Below are 27352 nucleotides of genomic sequence, written 5' to 3'. Positions count from 1 at the left end.
TCCTGCGTTCCAACTCGCGGCTTCCTGCTTCGATCTGCGCAGCTGCCGAGTCTCGATTGAGATCGAGGCTTGGTTGCACAGTCACGGTCGGGCAAGATGGCGGCGGCCGCACATGCACGCGGGCGTTGTACGGCGGCGTCAGTGTCGGCGCAGGTACGCTGTGGGCGCGATGACGTCATCACTCGGCGGCAGATTCAAATAGCTGTCAGAGACAGCTATTTGATTGGGATGCTTTTGAACTCAGGCTGTTGATCCCGGTGTCTGCTTCTCTGTTTCTCAAGGTATGTCTCTTTTTTCCTATGGTCAGTTGTGTCTACCTTGTATTATATACTCTGCAAGCAATGTGTTTTGTTTTTACTACTTAGCTGTTTGAATCTGCCGCTATGGATGTTATTGCCGCCCCCAGTGGCCAACCCTTATGCCGCAGGTAGGAATGAATCTTTTCCTTTCATTCTGCCTGTATTGCTTGGGTTAGGATCAGGGTGACCTTTGATTTGCATGTTCTCTTTCCAGCCCTTCTAGGTCTGAACCTCAGTTATCAGCACATAAAGATTCGGACCAGTCTAGGTCGCAACATCACCATTCCACGTCAAGTTCTAGACATATTAGGTCACCATCCAGACACCGTAAAGAAAGGTCTAAGTCTGAGTCTGGTCGCCATTCTCACCGCCATGCCAGCCGCTCAGAGAAAAGAGCCTGCTGGGGATGTAATGCTCAGGTCCCGGAGGGTAAATCCCTCTGCGAGCTATGTTATGGGAGAGCCATGAAGGAAAGAGGAGCTGGGGACCAGCAAGTGGAAGCTCTGGTCAGGAGAGTGGTTCAGGAGTCACTGAATAAAGCAGATTCTGATCAACCGTTTATCCCTCCCTCCGGTACGGCTCTAGCCACTGATATTTCAGATACAGAGGTCCCTGGTCCCTCTCGTCATAGTCCCTAATTTTCGGGTTCTTCTGACAGTGAGACTGAAGGTTTGGAACCTGGTGCCGGTTTTGACTTTTCCTTAGTTCCGCAGCTGGTCAGAGCGGTCAAGGAGACATTGAGATGGGAAGATCCTGTTGAAGCTCCCTCCTAACAGAGGAAATACTTCAAACATCTCAAGAAGGAGCGCCCAAACTTCCCCTTCTTGGGTGAACTTGGCGAAATTATCATGGACGAATGGGGTAAAGTTGAGAGGAAAAACTCTTTGATTTCAAATATTTCAAAAATGTACCCATTTAAGATCAATGAGGTGAAACATCTGGAGTCGGCCCCTCTCATTGATGCAGCCTTGATGAGGCTAGTGAGACATGTTACACTCCCTCTGGAAGATACTGTGTCCTTCAGGGATGGCCTAGAAAGAAAGATTGATACGGACTTGAAACGTATTTATATAACAGCAGGTATGGCTTGTAAACCAGCCTTAGCCCTGGCAGCGTTATCAAAAGCTATGGAGGCCTGGACGGATGAGATTGGTGCAACCCTGGGCAGTATGTCCGAAGATTTGGTCAGGAGATCACCAATACATGAACTGAGACTTGCTTCGGTTTTCCTGGGGGAGGCGTCCCTTGATATTATTCGCCTAGTAGCACGTGTTATGCTTTCCTCTGTTACGGCCAAGCGTGCCTTGTGGCTTCGTCCCTGGGTTGCTGATCCTGCCTCCAAACAGGCATGGTGCAGAATTCCCTTTGAGGGATCTTCCCTTTTTGGGAATAAATTGGATTCAGCCATTACACGCGCTACAGGTGGTAAGTCGGGGTTCTTACCCCAGGATCGCCGTCTCCTGGGCCAGAGAAGATCTCAACATAGGTCAGATCCAGAACGCGCTAGAGATGCCCGTCGCTAAAGGCCTGGTCGCGAATTTAGAAAAAAATTGGAGGAGAAATCAGCCCTCTGGACAGAAGTCCTCAAAGTCAGCTATATCTGGGGGACGGGAGCCCTCCAAGTCTTTTTGATATAGAGCCTGTCCAGGCGGAGCGGGTTGAGGCCCGGTTACTCCTTTTCCAGCACGTCTGGGCAGCCTCGGTCAAAGACTATTGGACAATCAAAACAGTGTCAGAGGGCCATTCCTGGGTCTTCAGCAGCCCGCCCATACACCGGTTTGTTCCGACAGTTCTGCCACACTCAGAGGAGAAAAGACAAATTCTCCTGTCTTATACAGAATCCCTGTTGGCCCAAGGAGCCGCCATTCGGGTTCCATCCGAGGAAAGGTTCAAAGGGATTTACTCTCCCCTTGTCAGGGAACTCACCGCGTGGATGCCCGTCCCCGTATAGCAGCAGTTCATCTTCGTTCTAGGCGCCATGCGCGGTGTCCCCGTCAGAGGCGTACGAGTTCCGGGACGAACGGACGCACGCTAATCCGAACGTGTGGACGTACACCAATCCGAACACGCGGAGGCACCCGCGCAAACTGAACGTATGTACGTACTCACGCAAGGACGGCCACTTCCACCAATCCTGGCTCACCTCTCTCTATTTAAACGGGATCCTGGCCTGACTCCAGTGCTGGATCGTCTTCAGCTACTCCTGAGTAGGGATGAGCCGAACACCCCCCGGTTCGGTTCGCACCAGAACTTTCGAACGGACCCCACGTTCGTTACGAACGTTAGAACCCCATTAAAGTCTATGGGACTCGAACGTTCGAAATGGAAAGTGCTAATTTTAACGGCTAATATGCAAGATATTGTCCTAAAAAAGGGTTTGGGGATCTGACTCCTGCCTCAGGGGACATGGGTCAATGCAAAATAAAGTTTTAAAAACGGCCGTTTTGGCGGGAGCACTGATTTTAATGACGATTAAAGTGAAAAAAAAAGTGAAATATTCCTTTAAATATGGTGCCTGGGGGGTGTCTGTAGTATGCCTGTGAAGTGCCACGTGTTTCCCGTGTTTAGAACAGTCCCTGCACAAAATGACATTAAACAGAAATAACACCATTTAAAACTGCTTGCGGTTTTAATGTTATATCTGGTTCCTGCAATATGGTTGAAAATCATTGAGAAAAATGGCATGGGTAGCCCTCCCTGCCCATTACCAGCCTATTTGGGTCTTGTACGCATATTAAGGGGAACCCTGTACCCATATTAAAAAAAGGAAATGCGTGTGGCCCCCAGGCCCTATATACTCAGAACAGCAGTATACAGGCGGTGCAAACAAGACAGGGACTGTGTAGGTTTGTTGTGTTAAGTTGAATCTGTTTGTAATTTTCAACTGGTACATTTTTAAAGTGTAGCTCCAGTCAAAAAAACTATTTTTAAGCTTTTTGGAAAACATAGGGAAGGGTTATCACCCCTGTATAATTTGTTTTGTCGTCCATCTTTTTTCATCTCACTTTCTGCTGTCTCCTTGCGTTTGCAAGTAGGAGATGTTTGTAAGTTGGATGTTTGAAAGTAGGGGCTATATGCTCTGCAGAAATGGCGGAACAAGGTGTTGGTTTTGCCACAACATTGTAAGCCCTCATAGTGACTCTTGGTGGGCGCTGGAGCGCCCTGCTGTGAACGATTATATCAAGAATTGTAATTACATGCCATTGTTGAACAGTGGTAGAAAAATTTACCTTTGGTGGTTGTGGTGCTGGTGCCACAACACTATAAGTCCTCACCGTTACTCTGGGTGGGCACAGGAAGGGGCCCTCCTGTGAAATATTATATCAAGAATTGTAATTACATGTCCCTGTTAAACAGGGGCAGAAAAATTGGGCCTTAGGCACTGGTGCCATCACACTGCAACCTCTGCCATATACTCTAGTTTTATTGCAGGAATTAGCCCTGCTGCAAAGCATTGCATCAAAAATTGAACTTAAACGCCCCTGTTAAACAGGGGCAGAAAAATTGGGCTGCTGGCATCACCCAGAACCAAAAATGTTCTTCCAACATATCAGCGGAGGAGGAAGAGGATAGACAATCAACATAACAGGACAGTCACTCAGCATCAGCATAGGCAGTCTTGAAGGGATGTGATATTTCAAAAAAAAATTATTCGGTTACATCAGCTTCAGGTGCTTGGTAGCTGTGGGTGATCCAAGACTGATTCATCTTGATGAAGGTCAGTCGATCAACTGATTCGGTGGACAGGCGCACCCTGTGATCGGTAACAAAGCCACCAGCAGCACTGAAGGTGCGTTCCGAAAGAACGCTGGATGCAGGACAGGCCAGTAGCTCAATTGCATACTGTGCAAGGTCTGGCCAGTGATCCATCCTCAAGACCCAGTAAGCCAGAGGATTTTCGGTGGGAAAGGTGTCCAAGTCTGACCTTGCCCCTAGGTATTCCTGCACCATGTAAATTAGACGCTGGCGATGGGTGCTGGAACCAATCATACCTTGGGGCTGCGGACTAAAAAATTGTCTGAAAGCATCAGTCAGACGGCCACCTTCTCCACCGCTCCTTCTGACTGATGCCTCAGCAACACCTTGTCCAGGACCAGGAGTTTGTGACCTCCCAGTCTCTGGGAACGCGTTGCACAGAGCTTTCTGCAAGGCCTCCCGGAGATGTCTCATCCTCTGCTCCCTCTGCGATGGCAAGATAAGGTCGGCAACCTTACCCTTGTACCGTGGATCAAGGAGAGTGGCCAACCAGTAATGGTCCCTCTCCTTGATCCGAAGAATACGAGGATCCTTCCGCAGGCTTTGCAGGATCAGGGAGGCCATGCAGCGTAGGTTAGCTGAGGCATTCGGTCCGGAGTCCTCTGGGTCACTAAGGACAACATGATCCGCAGCTACCTCCTCCCAGCCACGTACAAGTCCACGTGTTTCTTGGGACTGTAAATCATCCCTATAAGACTGCTGCTGCTGATGCTGAGTGCCAGCCTCCACCTCCATGCTGACACAATCATCCTCCTCCTCCTCTTCCTCCTCCTCACCCTCTTCCTGTGTGATGGGTGGCACAGCAGGAACACTGTCTGGATAAAGGGGGCCTTGAGAGGCAAGGAAGTCCTCCTCTTCCTGCCTCTGTTCTGCCTCAAGTGCCCTGTCCATTATTCCACGCAGCGTATGCTCCAAGAGGTGGACAAGAGGTACAGTGTCACTGATGCATGCACTGTCACTGCTCACCATCCTTGTGGCCTCCTCAAACGGTGACAGGACAGTGCATGCATCCCTGATCATGCCCCACTGGCGTGGTGAGAAAAAACCAAGCTCCCCTGACCCTGTCCTGGTGCCGTAGTCGCACAGGTACTCATTGATGGCCCTCTGCTGCGTGTGCAGCCGCTGCAGCATGGCCAATGTTGAGTTCCATCTGGTGGGCATGTCACATATAAGGCGGTTCTTGGGCAGGTTCAACTCCTTTTGGAGCTCAGCCAGCCGAGCACAGGCATTAAATGATCGGCGGAAATGCACACAGACTTTCCTGGCCTGCTTCAGGACATCATGTAAGCCGGGGTACCTGCCCAAGAACCGCTGCACCACCAGGTTAAGGACGTGAGCTACACAGGGCACATGGGTCAGTTGTCCCTGTCGGAGGGCGGAGAGGAGGTTGGTGCCATTGTCGCAAACCACCATTCCTGGCTTAAGCTGGCGTGGCGTCAACCACCTCTCGGCCTGCCCCTGCAGAGCTGACAAAACATCCGCCCCAGTGTGGCTCCTGTCCCCCAAACAAACCAGCGCAAGCACGGCATGGCATCGTTTTGCCTGCGTACTTGCGTAGCCCCTGCAACGCCTACGGAGCACCGCTGGTTCTGAGGACAGAGCACTGGAAGAGGCCATGGAGGAAGAAGAAGAGGAGGGGGTGGAGGAGAGAGGTGTGTCACAACCAATAGTAGCATTTTGGAGGCGTGGTGGCGGAACAACCTCCAACACTACTGCACCTTGTCCTGCATCCTTCCCAGCAGCCAGAAGAGTGACCCAATGGGCCGTGAAAGACAGGTAACATCCCTGTCCATGCCTGCTGGACCATGAGTCAGCGGTAATATGCACCTTACCGCTGACCGCCCTGTCCAGCGAGGCAAGGACATTGCCTTCCACATGCCGGTAGAGAGCCGGAATCGCCTTCCGTGAGAAAAAGTGGCGTTTGGGGACCTGCCACTGAGGAACCGCACATTGTACAAACTCACGGAAGGGGGCCGAGTCTACCAACTGAAAAGGCAGCAGTTGAAGTGCTAGCAATTTAGCCAAGCTAGCATTCAACCGCTGGGCATGTGGATGGCTGGGAGTAAACTTCTTCCGCCGGTCCAGCAGCTGGGGCAGGGACATTTGCCTGCTATAATCGGATGTGGATGTACCACTAGCAGAGTTCCCGGAAGCACTTGGCTGTGACACACCTAATTCTACACCTTCATTCCTCTCAGAGCAGGTTTCAGAGAGGACTGAAGGTCTAGTGGGGTTGGAGATGCCAGCTGATGAGGGGCAAGGAGAGGTCCGCTTTGTTCTTTGGTGTGGGTCTTTGAGGTACGCTTGCCAACGAGCTGCATGGCAGGTCAACATATGTCTGGTCAAGCATGTGGTGCCCAAGCGGCTGATGTTTTGGCCACGTGAGATACGCTTGAGACATATGTTGCAAATAGCAGCGGTGCGATCTGATGCACTCGTCTCAAAAAAGGCCCACACCAAAGAACTTTTAGAATAACGCGCAGAGGAAGCGCTCTGCGCAGGCGGAGCTCTGCGGTGTGATTCAGTCGGTGTGCTGCCCCTAAGCTGGCCCCCGGAGGGCATCCTGCCTCGTTGGACATGTGCCTCCTCCTCCTCCTCCTCCTCCTCCCTCCTTCCAGGCACCCACGTGGAGTCAGTGCCCTCATCATCCCCTCCCTCTTCATCGCTGTAGCAAACCTGGCAGTATGCTGCAGCTTGTGGAACATGACTGCCAGATTGCTGTCCTTCTTGAGCATCCCCTCTCTCTGCGCTCACGCTACTGCCTTCCTCTAGCTGAGTGTCATCATCAGAGCCCACCAAACACTGGGCATCCTCCTGGAGCATGTACCCAACACTGTGCTCAAAGAGTTCAGGAGACTCCTCAGGAGGACGTGGTGGGTCTAGGGAAGGAGTCACTGATGATGACATTGAGAGGAGGGAAGACGATGTGTTGGCAGCTGCTTTGCTACTACCCTGAGACTGGGTGAGAGAGGATGAGGAGGATGAAGAGGGCTTGGTCATCCACTCTACCAAGTCGTTGGCATGTTGCGGTTCAACATGTCCAGCTGCAGAAAAGAAGGACAAGCATGTCCCATGGCCACGTGCTGATGACAATGCACCGCGTCCACGACCAGCACTGTTGTCTCTAGACACAGAGCCTGCTTGCCCTCTTTTATCGGCTCGCGCCTGTCTGCCTCTCCTTGCTGGCCTTCCAGACATGGTAATGGCCTGAAGGGAGTTGGGTAAAACAGTAGTTGGGTAGTTTATATTGTGCTGGAGGCATACAACGCCCACTAACTCCTGCAGATGCCTTTTTTATAGAACAGCAGAGATAAACGGGTATATACAGATGTATACTGTGCTGTGCTGGAAGCACACACTGTAACGATATCACGTCTGAGCCAGGATATATTGTAACTAGTTGCCATTTTGTGTGGAAAGCAGCCATGACAGTTTGGCTGACCTTAGAATAAACTTACAGAATAATCTAAACTCCCCCCTCCCTTGTCTTAGGAATTCCAAAAGCTCTTAAAATCTTCAAAGGGAAGAAAGGTTATCTTAGCAGAGAAAACAAGGCTCAAGTTGCCTGGCAGATATTCCGGCCTGTCGTAAAACTGTCACTTTCTCCATGCAGACAACCAACAGATACCCGTCGTAAATACTTCCAACCAGATAGCGTGCAAACAGATTAGTAAAGTGTTGAAACGTTAACATTTTTTATAACTTTCAAAGCCATCATAGCACAGCCATAATATGGATATATTTAGTTTCCTTGGATAATTTCTAACATTTCAAGTCCAAACACCCCTATGCCAGGTCATATGGGAAGCCACTGGGACCCCTTACTCCTCCAAGGTAACCCTGAAATGGGAAACCTGTCATGTGTGGACTCGTTTTGAAGCAAATATCATGCTGATCACTAAAATGGATATCTGCAGTCTATAAACCATAGAGAGGCAGAGATATGAATATGTATAACAAAGTGTACCTGGGACAGGGTCATGAGTGTAGACACCTCCCAGCAACCAACCCCTAAACAAGATGACCAGACGATTGGTCACTGGTCGCTGTCAACACCCCCTTTGATTTGACAGAAAAGAGGAGAGGCCAAGGCAATAGGCAGTTCTCCTTTTACCATCCAAGCAGGAACATCTGCCAAGTTTGAGAACCGATTACCTTTGCTCATCGATTGAACTCTGATCAACTCTCGGACATTAATTGCAAGTATTCTACCTTCTCAATTCTACCTTATTTCTTGGTGGCTGTATATTGTCTTTATTTTTTGAAACATCCTTTTTCTGTAAATGTTTTATTCGCACCAACCTTGACCTTTTCATAATAAATCCTTATGTTGAAAAGTGTTAACCTTGTCTTTAAAGCTCTTGATGCAAACTATAAACGAACCTGTCTCTTAAAAGGGCGCTACTGTGGTAGAGTAAGGCACTGAGCAGACCTGTCTGTGGTGGCAGTGTGTGTTGCAGGCGCTTATTCTAAACTTATAATGGGTATTGCTTAAATTACGAGTCCCCCCGGCTCTGTCTTTTAAACGGGGGTGGTGGCAGTTAAAGGGTTAATTGTGTAATTAGCCCAGTGACAATCGCTCTCAGGCTGCCTGCACCTAGATTGTGGTCCCGCAAGCTGGAAAATCTTTGTGCTGGGTGCAGCTGAGTGTGGCATTGTTACGTAAGTGACAGCGTGGTGTTAGGTTGGCCGGTCCTTTGTCGCCAGTTAGCGAGGAGGGCAGGGATCTGACACCAGCGTTCGTCACATATTGGCTGGCAGCGTAGCGGGATAGTTTCGCATTAAGAGCATTCAGTGCATTGTTAGGAATTAGCTCTGCACTGAAGGATTGTAACCTTTGTGGAAGCAGTCCTTAGAGACAAGCTGGTGCACATTATTTTTTTTGTTTACTTTTTTTTTTAAAAAGAGATATACAGCAACAGCTCCTTTCTACACCTTCTTCCTATCTCTGCTTTCTGTTCTATCTTTTCTGCTTGCAACATGTCTGGGGTATCAGCATATAAAAAGATGAGCAAAAATGAACTGACTGCTGAGTGCACAGAAAGAGGAATTGATGTCGGTGGCAAAAACCGTGATGGCTTGATACATGCCCTACATGAGTTTGATATCCGTGCAGAACAGAACCTGGGGGAAACTGGACCAGAAAGGGTTTCCGCTACTCCAGATCCCAGTGGTTCAGAGGCGGCCTCACCAGATGGGCATGCAGAGACTGACACTGGACTACCACGGATTGTTACCTCCAAGTCATCGCCAGAGCAGGCCAGCATCAGATTGCCTGGAACCAGAATAGACTGTCCTCAAATGCAGGAAACACTACAACACCTCAGGGAGACGGATCCTGTGGCGTACCTGCAGTTTCTCGAGCGCCAGGCTGAGAGAGAGGAACGCAGGGCTGAGAGAGAGGCTGCGGAACGCCGGTCTGAGAGAGAGGCTGATCGTCGGCACGAACTGGAGATGGCTAGGCTCCAGCAGCAGCGACAGGTTCAGAACCTCGGATCCCTAGAGCACAGGGATGACTCTCTGCCAGTGACCCCGGCAGCCAAATTTCCAGTTATGGAAAAGGACAGTGACATTGACGTGTATCTACTGTCGTTTGAAAAAACTTGCCGTCAGTACCATCTGCCCTCAGCACAATGGGCCCGGTACCTGACGCCAGGGCTACGAGGCAAGGCCCTGGATGCTTATGTAGAACTGTCAGAAGAGCAAGGAGGTGATTATGAGGCCCTAAAGGCTGCAATCATCCAAAAGTTTCAGCTAACCCTGGAAGTGTACCGGAAGCGTTTTAGGTCCTTGCAAAAGGGGCCTGGGGACTCATACCTGGATGTGGTAAGTCGCTTACGCACCACATTCCGGCAGTGGACTAAAGGCTTGAAAGCCGATTCTTTTGAGTCCTTGGAAGATCTTATGATTGAAGATCAACTTTTGCATATCTGTCCTACAGACGTCAGACAGTTTGTGCTGGAGCGAAAGCCAACCTCTGCCAAAGCAGCAGCAGAACTGGCAGATACCTATATCCACTCTCGGGTATCTGACCATCGCAAGGCTCCTCCAAATGGCTGGAAAGGAGGGAAATCACACCTGGCAACCCCTCCTCTACCTACCAACCAAGTTCCTCAGCGGCCGGAACCTGCAGCTCCTGGAGCCAAAGCCTTTGTGATTGACAACCGCAAATGCTATAACTGTGGGAAAGGCGGACATCTCCGGACACAGTGCCCTGAGCAGAAGAAGACGACAATCCCTGGCCATCCGGCCAGCAACCCTTCTGCTGTGCTGCTCGTCGGTGGAAAACCTCCAGGAACCAATGCCAACTTGCAGCCAGTCATTGTAGGCCAACGAACTGTAACAGGCTTTCGTGACACTGGAGCCGAAGTCACTTTGGTCAGACCAGAGGTGATAGAAGAAACAGACATCATCCCAGAGAAGTACCTTTCCCTGACTGGAGTTGGGGGAACCTGTTCCCATGTACCTCGTGCCTATGTTTTCCTGGATTGGGGTGCCGGAAGTGGGATGAGAGAGGTGGGTGTCTCTGAGGAGATCCCCACTGCTGTGTTGTTGGGTTCTGATTTAGGTACCCTTGTTTCTTACTATGCCCCTGCTAAGAGCACCCAGGATGCTCCCACGGAACCTTCTGGACCTACCAAGGTACTGTTTACAGATGTTGGGGTAATATCTGGGCAACCTGTGGATGGACAGAGGGAGGGGGAGGGTGAAGTTGAAGTGCAAGGTCCTCCTTCAGAGACAGGAGAGGAGATCCCCTTGCTAGTGAAGGTACCTGATGTATGTTCCAATGTTGCTGAACTGATAAAGGTTAAATGTGATGATGATGATGACAATGATGATGATGATGATGACAATGATGACGATAATGATGATGATGATGATGATGATGATGTATTGCCAGTCTTGGTGGTCACTCGCAGTGCTGCAAAGGCAGCCGAGGTGCAGGCACTGATCGCAGAACAGCAGGAGGAGGTCTCGGGGCCCTCTCCCTGTTCTGACCCAGTGGACTCCACCTCTGTTGAGCCTCAGCAGCCGTCCTCGTTTGCCACAGGACTGCTGGCTGAGAGTTGTGGTCCCGCCTTTGAAACAGCACTGCAGACAGACCAAACACTAGCACAGCTCAGAAGTCTAGCTGATCGCCCCCCTGCAGAGAATGACAAACAAAAGGTCTACTGGGACAAAGGGAAACTGTATAGAGAAAATTTGCCTGCAGAGGGGAATGAGGCTGACATAGGTGACAGACAGCTGGTGGTACCCAGTCAATTTAGGGGACCACTGCTAAAAGTAGCCCATGAGATTCCCCTCGCAGGGCACTTGGGGATCACTAAGACCCGAGGGCGGTTGGTACATAACTTTTATTGGCCCAGGATGCTTGCTGACATAGCTGACTACTGTCGGTCCTGTGTTACCTGCCAGCGAGTTGGCAAGGTAGGGGATGTCCACAAGGCTCCACTAAAACCTTTGCCTGTGATTGATGAACCTTTTAAGAGGGTGGCAGTGGATATCGTTGGGCCTTTGGCCATCCCTAGCAGTTCAGGCAAACGTTATATCCTTACAGTTGTCGACTATGCCACACGTTATCCAGAGGCGGTGGCTCTCTCCTGCCTCCGGACAGACAAGGTCGCTGATGCTCTCCTGGGAATCTTCACAAGAGTGGGATTCCCAGCCGAGCTCATTAGCGATCAAGGCCCTCAGTTTGTGTCTGACTTGATGCAAGCTCTCTGTCAGCAAATACAGATGACGCATATCATGGCCAGTCCTTATCACCCACAAACAAACGGCTTGTGCGAGCGCTTCAATGGCACCTTGAAACAAATGTTGCTAACCTTTGTGCACTCCCAGGGCAAGGACTGGGAACGGTATCTGCCTCATCTGCTGTTTGCTTACAGAGAGGTGCCTCAGGAGTCCACAGGCTTTTCGCCATTTGAACTTCTGTATGGAAGGAGGGTAAGAGGGCCCCTGGACCTAATCCGTGAGACCTGGGAGGGCAAGATTGCCGACCCAGAGGTCTCTGTTGTGGATTACGTCCTAAAATTCAGGGATAAAATGGAGACGCTGGTGGAAATTGTGCGGGAAAATATGACCCAGGCCCAGACCAGGCAGAAAGAGTGGTATGACCGTAATGCTAGGGAGCGGACCTATGACATTGGTCAGAAGGTGTATGTTCTGCTTCCCCTGCGGCAGAACAAACTCCAAGCAGCATGGGAAGGCCCGTACACCATCACCCAGCGTCTGAATGATGTCACCTACTTGGTCAGGTTGGGAGAAGGGAGTAGACGGCAGAAGGCCATTCATGTGAACATGATCAAAGCCCATCATGAACGCACGGCCTATGTCATGCCCGTCTGCAGCAGGCCAGAGCCTGAGGAGGCTGATCCACTTCTAGACCTGCTAGCTGACACCAGGGAGGTAGACTCAGAACTCCTGATAAACTCCAATCTTACCCCCAACCAGGTACCTGGACTGAAGCAAGTGCTTGCAGTGCATGGTAGCAGGTTTACGGGAAAACCTGGGAGGACGCATCTCGCTGTCCACCAGGTGGACACTGGGGTACATCCTCCCATTAAACAGTCAGCCTATCGCGTCTCCCTGGAGGTGCTGGCTGACATGAAAAGGGAGGTGGAGGAAATGCTACAGCTGGGGGTGATTCAGAAGTCCCACAGTGCCTGGGCGTCCCCAGTAGTCTTGGTCCCCAAAAAGGACCAGACGACCAGGTTCTGTGTGGACTACCGGAAACTGAATGCCATCACCACTGCAGATGCCTACCCCATGCCTCGGATTGATGAGTTGTTAGACAGGCTGGCGGCTGCCCACTATATCACAATCATGGATCTGAGCAGGGGGTACTGGCAAATTCCTTTGGCCCCTGAGGCTCGAGAAAAGTCGGCTTTTATCACCCCATTCGGCTTGTTCGAATTTACCGTCATGCCGTTTGGGATGAAGAACGCCCCAGCTACCTTCCAGAGAGTCATGAATGACTTACTGGAGGGGCTGGAAACCTTTGCAGTAGCCTACCTGGATGACATCGCCGTGTTTAGCCCTACCTGGGAAGAACACCTGGTGCACCTGTCACAGGTCCTGGACCAACTGACAGCTGCCAATCTGACCGTCAAACCCAGTAAGTGTCAGATTGCCATGACCAATGTGCAGTACTTGGGACACCGGGTAGGAGGGGGCACCCTGAAACCCGAGACCGGGAAGGTTGATGCCATCCTGGCATGGCCTACCCCCCAAACCAAAAAGCAGGTTATGTCTTTCTTGGGGACCGCTGGCTACTATAGGAAGTTTGTATGTAACTATAGTAGCCTGGCTAAACCTCTGACTGACCTAACCAAAAAGAAACTGCCCAAGGTGGTGTCTTGGACACCAGAATGTGAGCAGGCATTTCAGGCCTTGAAGGAGGCGCTGGCCCGTGCTCCTGTGCTACAGGCTCCAGACTTCACCCGCCGTTTCCTAGTGCAGACTGATGCCTCTGCCTATGGATTGGGTGCAGTCCTGAGCCAGGTGGATGATGCCGGAGAGGAGCATCCCATCCTCTACCTGAGCCGAAAGCTGCTTCCCAGGGAAGTAGCATACGCCACGATTGAAAAGGAGTGTCTTGCGATCGTGTGGGCTCTCCAGAAGTTACAAACGTACCTTTATGGACGGCACTTCACTGTGATCACAGATCACAATCCCTTGAGCTGGCTAAATCGTGTGGCTGGGGAGAATGGCAAACTACTTCGGTGGAGCTTAATTCTTCAGCAATACGATTTCACCATCCAGCATAAGAAAGGCAGCACCCATGGCAATGCTGATGGGCTGTCGCGACAAGCCGAGCCTGCAAGAGTCGGTTGCGTCAGGAGGGAAATTGTAGTTCCCTCCCATGCAACCACCTAAGGAGGGAGGTGTAACGATATCACGTCTGAGCCAGGATATATTGTAACTAGTTGCCATTTTGTGTGGAAAGCAGCCATGACAGTTTGGCTGACCTTAGAATAAACTTACAGAATAATCTAAACTCCCCCCTCCCTTGTCTTAGGAATTCCAAAAGCTCTTAAAATCTTCAAAGGGAAGAAAGGTTATCTTAGCAGAGAAAACAAGGCTCAAGTTGCCTGGCAGATATTCCGGCCTGTCGTAAAACTGTCACTTTCTCCATGCAGACAACCAACAGATACCCGTCGTAAATACTTCCAACCAGATAGCGTGCAAACAGATTAGTAAAGTGTTGAAACGTTAAAATTTTTTATAACTTTCAAAGCCATCATAGCACAGCCATAATATGGATATATTTAGTTTCCTTGGATAATTTCTAACATTTCAAGTCCAAACACCCCTATGCCAGGTCATATGGGAAGCCACTGGGACCCCTTACTCCTCCAAGGTAACCCTGAAATGGGAAACCTGTCATGTGTGGACTCGTTTTGAAGCAAATATCATGCTGATCACTAAAATGGATATCTGCAGTCTATAAACCATAGAGAGGCAGAGATATGAATATGTATAACAAAGTGTACCTGGGACAGGGTCATGAGTGTAGACACCTCCCAGCAACCAACCCCTAAACAAGATGACCAGACGATTGGTCACTGGTCGCTGTCAACACCCCCTTTGATTTGACAGAAAAGAGGAGAGGCCAAGGCAATAGGCAGTTCTCCTTTTACCATCCAAGCAGGAACATCTGCCAAGTTTGAGAACCGATTACCTTTGCTCATCGATTGAACTCTGATCAACTCTCGGACATTAATTGCAAGTATTCTACCTTCTCAATTCTACCTTATTTCTTGGTGGCTGTATATTGTCTTTATTTTTTGAAACATCCTTTTTCTGTAAATGTTTTATTCGCACCAACCTTGACCTTTTCATAATAAATCCTTATGTTGAAAAGTGTTAACCTTGTCTTTAAAGCTCTTGATGCAAACTATAAACGAACCTGTCTCTTAAAAGGGCGCTACTGTGGTAGAGTAAGGCACTGAGCAGACCTGTCTGTGGTGGCAGTGTGTGTTGCAGGCGCTTATTCTAAACTTATAATGGGTATTGCTTAAATTACGAGTCCCCCCGGCTCTGTCTTTTAAACGGGGGTGGTGGCAGTTAAAGGGTTAATTGTGTAATTAGCCCAGTGACAATCGCTCTCAGGCTGCCTGCACCTAGATTGTGGTCCCGCAAGCTGGAAAATCTTTGTGCTGGGTGCAGCTGAGTGTGGCATTGTTACGTAAGTGACAGCGTGGTGTTAGGTTGGCCGGTCCTTTGTCGCCAGTTAGCGAGGAGGGCAGGGATCTGACACCAGCGTTCGTCACACACACAACTTCCAATAACTCCTGCAGATGACAATTGGGCCCAAATAGAGAACAGCTATGTAGGTGGATTATAGCGGTATGTACTGGGTACAGAGCATGCAGACAGCACGCACTATCTCCTGACACTACTGACTGCAAGCTCTATTATTAAAGCTAGATCACTAGCTATATAGGTGAGGTGAATATCACGGTGTATACTGCGGTCAGGGCACGCAGACAATAACCAGAAAACAGCAGAGTTAAACGGGTATATACAGATGTATACTGTGCTGTGCTGGAAGCACACACAACTTCCAATAACTCCTGCAGATGGCAATTGGGCCCAAATAGAGAACAGCTATGTAGGTGGATTATAGCGGTATGTACTGGGTACAGAGCACGCAGACAGCACACACTATCTCCTAACACTACTGACTGCAAGCTCTATTATTAAAGCTAGATCACTAGCTATATAGGTGAGGTGAATATAGTGGTGTATACTGCGGTCAGGGCACAGACAATAACCACTACACAAGAGCAAGATAGGAAATCAGCCAAAAACTATTGGTGTGTAACTGTGTTGAAGGTACACAGAACACCCACTGCTTCAGATGCCAACACACTACACGAGGCCGCCTCAAAGGCGGCCTTATATAGTGTGGGGCGTGCACTACACAGCATGAGCTATGATTGGCCACAGGCAGGATGCCTGTGGCCAATCATGGCTCTCCTCGCTGCTGGCGCTGCGATTGGCCAAGCATGCGGGGTCACAGTGCATGCTTGGCCAATCATGAGCCAGCAATGCACTGCGCCATCGCAGTGCATTGTGGTCCGCGCGCGCCATACAAATTTTGACGCGAACGGACCAAGAGTTCGGATTTCGCCGAACGCCCGAACAGCCAATGTTCGAGTCGAACGTATGTTCGACTCGAACACGAAGCTCATCCCTACTCCTGAGACACCTGATCGTTGTTCCTGTGATCTTGTTCCTGTGACCTTGTTCCTGATACCTTGTTCCTGATACCCATTACTTGGATACTCCTTGTTACGACTTCCTGGACTACCACTGACCTCGGCTTGGACTTTCGACTTTGGCTTGCTTCCTGATTTTGTACCTCATTGCTAGCACGTTACCAGACCCTTGCTCGTCCTTGACTACGCACCTGACTCTCGTTTCTGTACCGCATTGCCTGCCAGTTGCCGACCTTGCCTGTCCTAGACGTGCAGTGTTTCCTGTATACCTGCTGAGCTTCCGCTGCTTACCTCCGTGATCTATCTACACCTCTTCCTCCGTGAGGACCCAGCGTCTCCAGGTCTTCAACTTCCACCTGAAGGCACCTGCACCCTTTCGTTGTCTTCACGCTCCCTGTTACCACCTCCAGGGGTGTGGAGACCGGAACCGTGCAAGAGGCCACCCTCAACAGTCTGACTCGGCTGTAAGGTACGTGACAGTACGATCCAGCCAGAAAAATGGAGTCTGACAGGGAGGCCTCACCTTTGGAAGCCTTGTGCCAACAGATCTCTGCCCTTACCCAGGCAGTTCAGGGCCTGCAAGATGGTTATCACCAACTTGAGCAGAGAGTGGAGTCATTAACGCCAAGCACTGCTGCTTCCCAAGGGGCCACAGCATCCTGTTCCGCCAGTCCGGCAACTTCAGCATCTATACCTGCAGTAGTGGTGCCATACCCCGAGCCTCGAGTTCCTACTCCAGAGCGGTTTTCCGGAGATCGCAGCAAATTCCGTGCCTTTCGTAATGCATGCCAATTATATTTTTTGCTACAGCCTCGTACCTTCTCCTTGGAAAGCACAAAGGTGGGATTCATCGTCTCCTTGCTTCAGGGGGAACCTCAGACCTGGGCCCACCGCCTATTGGAACAGGCCAGCCCCCTGCTTGATACAATGGACTCTTTCTTGAACGAGATGGCTAAATTATATGATGACCCTCAGCGTGCCACAACTGCTGAGGCCAGTCTCCATGCTCTGCAACAGGGTCGCAGACCCATAGAGGATTATGTAACGGACTTCAGGCGGTGGAGTTCTGATACTCAATGGAGAATTGGCCAGATTCATCCCACATGGATGTTACCCAAGGTCCCGAATCATCCTCCCATTTCCACACCGGCTACCACTTCCGAAGCTCCAGAGCCAATGGAAATAGGATTGCTTCGTTCACCGTTATCTCCCGAGGAAAAGCTTCGCCGACGCCAGAACAATCTCTGTCTTTATTGTGGGGAAGCTGGTCATTATGCAAATACATGTCCAAATAAGATCTGTAAGTTCAAAAACTCATTTCTTGAACCCAATACATTACCTCTGACAAAATCAATTCATATTGCTGTTCCCCTTTCCTTACAGCTTCCAGAAGGAACACTCCAGGTTCAAGCTATAGTTGATTCTGGCGCCTGTAGCTGCTTCATTGATCATGCTCTCGTTCTGCAACACAACATTCCATTGATACCCAAGCGACGCCAACTCTCCATACGGTTAGCGGATGGATCCAACATCAGATCGGGCCCCATTACCCATGAGACTCAACCACTGTCCGCCAACATCCTATCCGATCACCAAGAATTACTCCGCCTGGATGTCATTTCTTCACCACTATTCCCAATCATTTTGGGAATGCCCTGGTTACAAGCCCATAATCCCCAAATAAACTGGGTGACTGGTGAGGTAGTTTTTCGGTCCACTTACTGCCTCCAGAATTGCTTCAAGATCTCGCACCACCTGGTCCCAGTCATTGCCTGTTCAGGCCCTACATCTGAGGCCCAGAGACTGGTCCCAACTACATATCATAGTTTCCTAGACGTTTTTGACAAATGAAAGGCGGATACGCTCCCTCCTCACCGAGTCTACGATTGCCCAATCGAATTATTGCCAGGAGCTGAAATTCCGTTCGGAAGGATATTTCCCTTATCGGAACCTGAAATTCTGGTCCTCAAAGAATATATCGATGAGACTCTCAAGAAAGGATTTATCCGACATTCCTCTTCTCCAGCCGGTGCTGGAATATTTTTCGTAGAAAAGAAGGACCATTCGCTCCGCCCATGTGTCGATTACAGGGATTTGAATAAGGTGATTAAGAATCGCTATCCCCTTCCATTGATTCCAGAATTATTCCAGAGACTTCGATCAGCAAAAATATTTACAAAGCTGGATTTACGAGGGGCCTATAATTTGATCAGAATCCGTAAGGGGGACGAATGGAAAATGGCTTTTCGGACACGCTTTGGCCACTTTGAGTATCTGGTCATGCCATTCGGACTCTGCAACGCACCAGCTACTTTTCAGCATTTTGTTAATGATATTTTCAGGGAATTTTTGGATTTGTTTGTAATTGTTTATTTGGATGACATTTTAGTATTCTCAAACTCTCTAGAAAACCATCGTGACCATGTAAAACAGGTTCTTCTGAGACTAAGGCAAAATGGGCTCTATGCTAAAGCCGAGAAGTGTGAGTTCGAACGTCAGACCATTCACTTCCTCGGTCTGGTGATATCAACGGAGGGAGTAGAAATGGATCCTCAAAAGGTTTCGGCCATTTTATCCTGGCCACCTCCAACTGACAAGAAAGGGGTACAACGCTTCATTGGATTCTCCAATTTCTACAGGAAATTTATCAGAAACTTTTCCAGTGTTATAGCGCCTATCACACAACTCACCAGCAAACAAAACCGGTTTCAATGGACTGTTGCAGCCCAAGCTGCATTCGATAAACTGAAAGGACTATTCACATCCGCCCCAATACTTAAACATCCTGACCCTGCTCTACCTTACACTCTGGAAGTGGACGCTTCAGAGAATGCTGTAGGTGCCATTCTGTCCCAACGCCAAGGGCCTAAGTCATTAATGCACCCCTTAGCATTCTTTTCCAAAAAACTAGGTGCATCGGAAAGGAACTATGATGTGGGAGATCGGGAACTTCTGGCAATCAAATTGGCCTTAGAAGAATGGCGGTATCTCCTGGAGGGGGCAACACATCCAATATTGATCTACACAGATCATAAAAATTTGGAATACCTCAGAACAGCTAAACGCCTCAGGCCCCGGCAAGCAAGACGGGCTCTTTTCTTCTCCTGCTTTAGTTTCCATATAACCTACAGACCAGGGTCCAAGAACAGTAAACCTGACGCATTATCCCGTATGTTCTCAGAAACTGAAGCCTCATCCCCTCCGGACACTATTTTGCAAGCTGGAAACTTTTTACTAACACAAACCAGTTTTCTATCACAGGTTCGGCAGTCATCTCGAGGAGAACCCTCCAGACACTAACCTCCAAGAGAAAGATGGTCTCCTCTGGCAAGGGAATAAGCTGTTCATCCCTCAAAATCTCCGCACCTCTGTTCTACAGGCTTGTCATGACTATCCCCAGGTCACTTTGGGGGTCACAAGACTATGAATTTAGTTCAAAGACACTTCTGGTGGCCAAACCTTGCAAAAGACTGTAGAAAATATGTCAGCTCTTGTTCAACCTGTCTCCGGAATAAAAGTAGCAAAAACAAAGCCTGGGGATTGTTGAGACCATTACCCATCCCTGAAAGACCATGGGATAAGATCGCAATGGACTTTATTGTTGAGCTTTTCCAAAATGGCACACTTCATTCCCATGAAGGGAACTCCATCTGCAACTGAGACAGCCAGAATATTCATTAAAGAAATTGTTAGGCTCCATGGAATTCCCAGTGATATTGTCTCTGATCGTGGAGTCCAGTTCATGTCAAAATTCTGGAAGTCATTGTGTGAAGCTCTGGGTATCAAATTAAATTTTTCTTCAGCCTACCATCCCCAAACAAACGGGCAGACCGAACGTACTAATCAGACGTTGGAGCAGTACTTACGTTGTTTTACTTCCTTTTCCCAGGAGGATTGGGCTTCATTATTACCCTTGGCAGAATTTGCATTCAATAACTCTACTCACTCTACCACAAACCAGTCACCATACTATTCTAATTATGGTTTTCATCCCTCTTTCCTGCCAACATCTATACTGGAATCTCCTGTACCAGCCGTCCAGGATAGGCTAAATTTCTTTGTTACCAACAATCAGGTACTTAAAGAAACCATTTCCAAGGCACAGGAGGACGATAAAAGATTTTTTGACAAGAGAAGAAGAGGGGAATTGGACTTAAAGGTCGGTGATCGTGTATGGCTTTCAACCGCAAACCTGAAACTGGCATGTCCCTCTAAAAAGTTGGGACCCAGATATTTGGGACCATTTCCAATTAAAAAGAAAATTAATTCAGTGGCCTATGAACTTGAACTTCCCGGCTCATTCAAAATCCATCCTGTATTCCATACTTCTCTACTTAAGCCTGATGTACCTAATTCCTTTCCAGACCGGGAGTTAGGCCCTCCAGAAGCTGTATTGATTGATGGGGAGGAGGAGTTCGAGATCGAAGCCATTCTGGATTTCAGGAAACGTCAAGGACAAAACCAATACTTGATTAAGTGGAAAGGCTTTGGTCCTGAAGAAAATTCCTGGGAACCCGAAGCGAATCTTCATGCCCAGAGGCTTATACGGGCTTTTCATCACTCTCAAAGGTTGGTTCAAAGGGGCACCCGGAGGCTGCCCTTAAGGGGGGGGCATTGTCAGGGAACTCACCCTGTGGATGCCCGTCCCCGTATAGCAGCAGTTCATCTTCGTTCTAGGCGCCATGCGTGGTGTCCCTGTCAGAGGTGTACGAGTTCCGGGACGAACGGACACATGCTAATCCGAACATGTGGACGTACACCAATCCGAACACGCGGAGGCATCCGCGCAAACTGAACATATGTACGTACTCACGCACGGACGGCCACTTCCACCAATCCTGGCTCACCTCTCTCTATATAAACGGGATCCTGGCCTGACACCAGTGCTGGATCGTCTTCAGCTACTCATGAGACACCTGATCGTTGTTCCTGTGACCTTGTTCCTGTGACCTTGTTCCTGATACCTTGTTCCTGATACCCATTCCTTGGATACTCCTTGTTACGACTTCCTGGACTACCACTGACCTCGGCTTGGACTTTCGACTTTGGCTTGCTTCCTGATTTTGTACCTCATTGCTAGCACGTTACCAGACCCTTGCTCGTCCTTGACTATGCACCTGCCTCTCATTTCTGTACCGCATTGCCTGCCAGTTGCCGACCTTGCCTGTTCTAGACGTGCAGTGTTTCCTGTATACCTGCTGAGCTTCCGCTGCCTACCTCCGTGATCTATCTACACCTCTGTTCCTCCGTGAGGACCCAGCGTCTCCAGGTCTTCAACTTCCACCTGCAGGCACCTGCACCCTTTCGTTGTCTTCACGCTCCCTGTTACCACCTCCAGGGGTGTGGAGACCGGAACCGTGCGAGAGGCCACCTTCAACAGTCTGACTCCGCTGTAAGGTACGTGACACCTCTTTTTATGGTCCTCAAAAAGAGTGGTTCCTGGAGGCCGGTCATCGATCTGACACACCTGAACACATTTATAAAGAAAGAAAGGTTCAAGATGGAGACATTGCTAACAATACGCCAGACGATCCAACCAGGCGATTGGCTTATTTCCATAGACCTGAAAGATGCTTACTTTCATGTTCCTATCGCAAGGGAGTTTCAGAAGTATCTCCGTTTTGCAGTGGGTCAAACTCACCTTCAGTTTACATGTTTCCCATTCGGGCTTACAACATCGCCTCAAGTGTTTTCCAAGCTCTTACTGGCTATCGTGGCTCTAATCCGGGTCAAAGGGATTCGATTGCACCATTACTTGGACGATCTGTTATTACTCTCTCAAAACAGAGACCATCTCTTGTCACATCGAGATCAGGTCATTTCCACCCTGACGGAATTCGGTTGGCTATTGAACAGGGAGAAAAGTCATCTAATCCCAACTCAGTCCTTAACTTTTCTCGGAGCCTGATTCAACACAATAAAGAGTACAATCTCCTCACCTCTAGAGAAGATTCGGGTGATTCGTGACAGAATCTATCTCGCAATGTCATCTCCCCTTCTCAGAGCCTCTCAGTGTCTGATGATAATAGGTACCATGGTGGCCACAGCTCCAATGGTGAAATGGGCGCAATGGAAAATGCGACCTTTTCAGAAGGGCTTTCTCCAACAGTGGGATCTGGACTCTCGAGATCATCCAGTTCGGATAACCCCTTCAATGAGGGAGAGTCTTCCTTGGTGGTTACAGCAGAAGAATCTTCTGAATTGCCATTCAATAGCCCCGGTCTCCTGGGTAACAGTGACAACGGACGCCAGCAGCAGAGGTTGGGGTGCTCTATGCTTGTTGAAGTAGCCCAAGGCATGTAGGATTTCCCATCCCAGAAGGTAGTCTCAAATGTGTTGGAACTCCGGGCCGCCTTCCGTGCTTTACAGGCCTTTCTCCACCTGACATCAGGATCCTCAGTCCTTCTAAGGATGGACAATACGACGGCTGTTTCTTACATCAAAAGACGGGGGCACCTGCAGTCTTTCCTTGTTGAGGGAAGTAAGGCCAATCATGGCTTGGGCCCAGTTGAATCTGTCGAATCTAACGGCAGTTTATCTTCCAGGAATTCAAAATGTCCAGGCGGACTTTCTATCAAGGTTTTCCCTGGACAACAACGAATGGTCTCTCCACATCGAGGTGTTCAACTGGATTCTGTCCCTGGGAGTTCTACCAGAGGTGGACCTGTTTGCCTCCCCGTGCAATTTCAAGCTGGAGAAGTATTACACGAGGTGTCGTTGTCCACAGGCCTTCGGAGTGGATGCACTGACGGACCAGTGGAGGTTCCACAAGGCTTATGCCTTTCCTCCGGTTCCAGTCATTCTCCGATTTCTGTCCAGGCTCAGGTGGGAAGAAGTCGAAGTAGTAGCGGTTGTTCCATACTGGCCCAACAGGCCATGGTTCCCTCTCTTGTTACAACTCAGCTACCAGGATCCAGTTACGCTCCCTCTCAGACCGGACCTCTTGTCACAGGGAACAACCTATCACCCTTGCCCATCTCAGCTCCATCTGATGGCCTGGTTTTTGAAAGGGAAAGGCTGGAAGCATTAGGCTGTCCTGACACAGCCATTTCTACTCTACTAAATGCCAGAAGACCAGGTACCAACAAAGTTTATCAGAGGATTTGGGCAAAATTTGCGGACTATGTGTCTACATCCAACGGCTCGTGTAGAGATCCGAAGATACGGGATGTTTTTGGTTTTCTACAAACGGGTCTAGACTTGTCCCTATCTGTAAGTTCCTTGCGGGTTCAGGTCTCTGCGATCTCTGCATTTTCAGGTGTCTCATGGGCCAAGCATCCTCTCACTAGGCAGTTCTTCAAAGGGGCAAGAAGACTCAGACCTCAGAGAAAGCCGAGGTTTCCAAAATGGGATCTTCCTTTTGTTTTGGATTTTTTTCTCAGAAATGCATATGGGACAAGCATCTATTAAGGATCTCTCTGTCAAAACTGCTTTTCTAGTGGCCATAACATCGGCCAAAAGGGTCTCTGAGATTAGTTCTCTAGGCTGCAAGGAGCCATTTCTCACTTTTTTCCCAGATCTGGCAGTCTTGATTCCTATGTTAGGATCAAATCCGAAAGTAACAACTGTTTTCCACAAAAATCAGGGAATTGTCCTTCCAATTTTCCAGGCAAATGAAGACTCCAATGTTCATCCTCTAGATGTTGGGGAAGTCTTAAGGCAATACCTAGAAGCCATAGCTCCTTTCCGGAATTCTGACCACTTATTCATCTACTTTTATGGGAACAATAGAGGTTTACGTGCTTCTTCAAGAACTATAGCATCTTGGATTGTCCCAGCCATCCAAAGGGAGTATAAGGCTAAGGGTCTGGCTCCCCCAGAAGCGGTTACTGCTCATTCTACCAGGACCTTTTATACATCGTGGGCAGCTTCCCGTCATGTTTCCCCGGAAGTGATCTGTAAAGCGGCCTCATGGTCGTCGATTAATACTTTTATGACACACTATTGTGTAGAACCGGCTTCCTTGTCTTCGGTTAATTTTGGTTTGAATGTCTTATCTGTTGACGGTGCCAATTAAACCTTCTTTTCTTTAACCAGCAATTGCCCACCCGGGTGTGTATGGCTAGTCATTTCCCATACGTAGGCTGCCATGGAGTCTGTCAGGAAAACTGAAAATTGATATCAAATACTTACCGTAATTTTCCTTTCCTGATGGACTCCATGGCAGCAGGAGTTCCCTACCATTTGCTGGATTAGGCTAAGTTACGGAACGTGGTCTCTGACTAGAAGCAAAGATTTATGGAATTGGGGTCCTATGAGGTAGGAGAGGCGGGATTAACCCATACGTAGGCTGCCATGGAGTCCATCAGGAAAGGAAAATTACGGTAAGTTTTTGATATAAATTTTCCGTTATAAATTGACAATTTTGTGTAAAAAAAAATGCGTTTTAATTTTTTTCCACATATTCCAAAAACTTCTGGAAAAAAAATTAACTGTTCAAAAGACTCATTATGCCTCACAGATTATACGTTGGGGTGTTTGCTTTCCAAAATGGGGTCATTTTATGGGAAATTCCATTGTCCTGGTACTCCAGGGCTTTCAAAAGTGTAATAGGTGGTTGAGAAATGAGATGCGTCATTTTTGCTCGTAGAACGTCTGAAGGTACTACATCAATGTTGGTGCTGTGTATGTGGCCAGGCTGTGTAAAAGTCTCACACATGTGGTATCACCATACTCGGGAAGAGTAGCAGAATGTATTTTGGGGTGTAATTTGTTGTATGCATATGCTGTGTGTGAGAAATAACCTGATAATATGACAATTTTGTAAAAAAATAAAAATAATAATAAAAAAAAAATCTTCATTTTGCAAAGAATTGTGGGAAAAAATTACAACTTAAAAAAACTCACCATGCTACTTACTTAATACCTTGGAATGTCTACTTTGTAAAAAGGGGTCATTTGGGGGGTATTTGTACTTTCCTGACTTGTTAGTGTCTCAAGAAATTAGATACACCAGATGTACTGAAGGCCTGATCAGATGTGATCAATTTTCAGCGATTGGCACCATAGTTTGTAGACTCTATAACTTTCACAAAGACCAAATAATATATACTAATGTGGGTTATTTTTACCAAAGATAGGTAGCAGTATAAATTTTGGCCAAAATTTATGAAGAAAAATTACTAATTAGCAAATATTTATGACAGAAACATAGAAAAAGGCATTTTTTTCCCACAAAATTTACGTTTTATTTTATTTATAGCACAAAAAATAAAAAAACCCCTAGTGATTAAATACCACTAAAAGAAAGCTCTATTTGTGTGGAAAAAAGGACGCAAGTTTCATATGGGTACAGTGTTGGATGACTGAGTAATTGTCATCCAAACTCTGAGAGCGCTGAAAGCTGAAAATTGGTCTGGTCAGGAAGGGGGTGTAACTGCACTGTATTGAGGTGGTTAAATTCAGTATTACCAAAAAAACTGCAGTTTTTAAAACTTTTTTTTTTTGCATTGATACATGTCTCCTGGGGCAGGAGCCGGATCTCCAAACCCTTTTTAGGACAATAACTTGCATATTACCTTTGAAAATTAGCACTTTTGATTTCGAACGTTCGAGTCTCTTAGACTTTAACAGGGTTCTAATGTTTGCACAAATTTTCGGTCCGTTCGCAGGTTCTGGTGCAAACCGAATCGGGGGGTGTTCGGCTGATCCCTACTAATGTGCAAAAAATCAAAGCTGGCAATGTAGCCTCACAGGAAATTGGGTTTAAATGTTTATTCTGTATATATTTTTTACATTTAGGCTTTAAAATACATTTTGGACTAGGGGACAAGAAATGCAGTTATTTTATTAGATACTTTTATAAGCAAGGTCTATGTCCCCTGTGCTTTTAGCAGGAAAAGACAGTGAAAAGGTGCATTTTTGTTTTGCTTCCTGTGCAGGGTTTCTGGTAGAGAATATCACTGATGTGATGGGTTTGCATGTCCTAGTTGTGCACACAGCCACTACTGAATGAGCAAGGCACTATAGATGAAGGAGAACAGAGTGCCAGTCCCTGAGCAGTTAGGCTTCATTCACTCTTGTGCTACTTGTCATGCAACTTTGGACTGACCAGAGTAACGTGACGTCACTACCGCGAGGGAGACGCCAGGTACGGCAGTCGCTAATGAAGAAATGTGCCGTCTCTTCACTGCACAGTACAAAGTAAATACTCAACCACTACACTACCTGTCTGGAGTTTGCATGTTCTCCCTGTGTCTGCGTGGGTTTCCTCCGGGTACTCCGGTTTCCTCCCACACTCCAAAGACATGCTGGTAGGTTAATTGGCTTCTGTTTAAATTGGCCCTAGTATATGAATGTGTGTTAGGGACCAGATTGTAAGCTCCTTTAGTATAGGGACTGTTGTGAATGTACAATGTATATGTAAAGCATTGCGTAAATTGACAGCGCTATATAAGTATCTAAAATAACAATAATAATAAATATCTCCTAAAAGGCGCACGTTTAGGAGATACTGTACCTATAATTACAACTTGAAAATGGAGGTTTACAACCTCTTTAAAAGAATAAAATAGAGTAAACAGACAACCAACAGTTGTTACATTTGTAAATGCAATACAGCCCAAATAAATGATTGTCCAGCTAGCAGAGAAGTAGGTAATTTACCAACACAGAGGACTCCACTGGCCGGAACAGCCAGCAAAGGTATATAGGGCAGATAACTTCAAGTAAAAAACCCCTTGAGTACCAAAAAGTAACGTGTGAATGAATGAATGACTTGTATGTTGCTACCTATGTGAATGGAATTGACTCAGGCCGCTTTTTGCCGCCAGTGTCCACCTGCGGTATAGCGCGGTCCTTTTACCCCATGAGGTCCTGACGCGCTTACGTGTGAACAAACTGAAGGCCAGTTTAGTCGCATTGTATAGCCAAGAAAGTATCATAAGAAGGGTTATGGGTATAATAGCTAGTGAAAACAAAGCCAGTTGCAATCCTAACCTGTAATGTGTAAAAATAAAAAATGGGGATAATTAACTACCAGTTGGTAGTCACCATGGGATAAAAGGGACAAAGGAAGGCCGGTGTTCTATCGAATAGTGCCCCCCGTCGAAAAATACCTCCGATGGGTCT

General features: G+C 48.1%; 1 protein-coding gene across 1 annotated transcript; it reads left to right on the top strand.

Moving 5' to 3' along the window:
- Nucleotides 1-9249: 9249 nt before the first annotated feature.
- Nucleotides 9250-19582, top strand: LOC143925690 (uncharacterized). The gene is made up of 3 exons (XM_077450152.1): nt 9250-10823; nt 11898-13220; nt 19544-19582. Exons 1-3 carry the CDS (start codon nt 9357-9359, stop codon nt 19580-19582), a joined length of 2829 nt encoding a protein of 942 aa, XP_077306278.1. The 5' UTR covers nt 9250-9356.
- The last annotated feature ends 7770 nt before the right edge of the window (nt 19583-27352 follow it).

This window comes from Lithobates pipiens, unplaced genomic scaffold, assembly GCF_037356315.1.
Source record: "Lithobates pipiens isolate NorthernLeopardFrog02 unplaced genomic scaffold, aLitPip1_a1.2 Scaffold_22, whole genome shotgun sequence".
Classification (NCBI taxonomy): Eukaryota; Metazoa; Chordata; class Amphibia; order Anura; family Ranidae; genus Lithobates; species Lithobates pipiens.
Note: the sequence above shows the minus strand (reverse complement) of the source record. Positions and strands in the feature narration are given on the sequence as shown.

What these genes read in the sequence shown, in the direction of transcription:
- LOC143925690 (XM_077450152.1), top strand. Translation starts at nt 9,357, where the DNA reads ATGCAGGAAACACTACAACACCTCAGGGAGACGGATCCTGTGGCGTAC. An exon ending in AGATCCCCTTGCTAGTGAAG is followed by an intron (nt 10,824 to 11,897) that starts GTACCTGATGTA and finishes GTGCACTCCCAG; the next exon opens with GGCAAGGACTGGGAACGGTA. An exon ending in TGCAGTACTTGGGACACCGG is followed by an intron (nt 13,221 to 19,543) that starts GTAGGAGGGGGC and finishes TTTCTATCACAG; the next exon opens with GTTCGGCAGTCATCTCGAGG.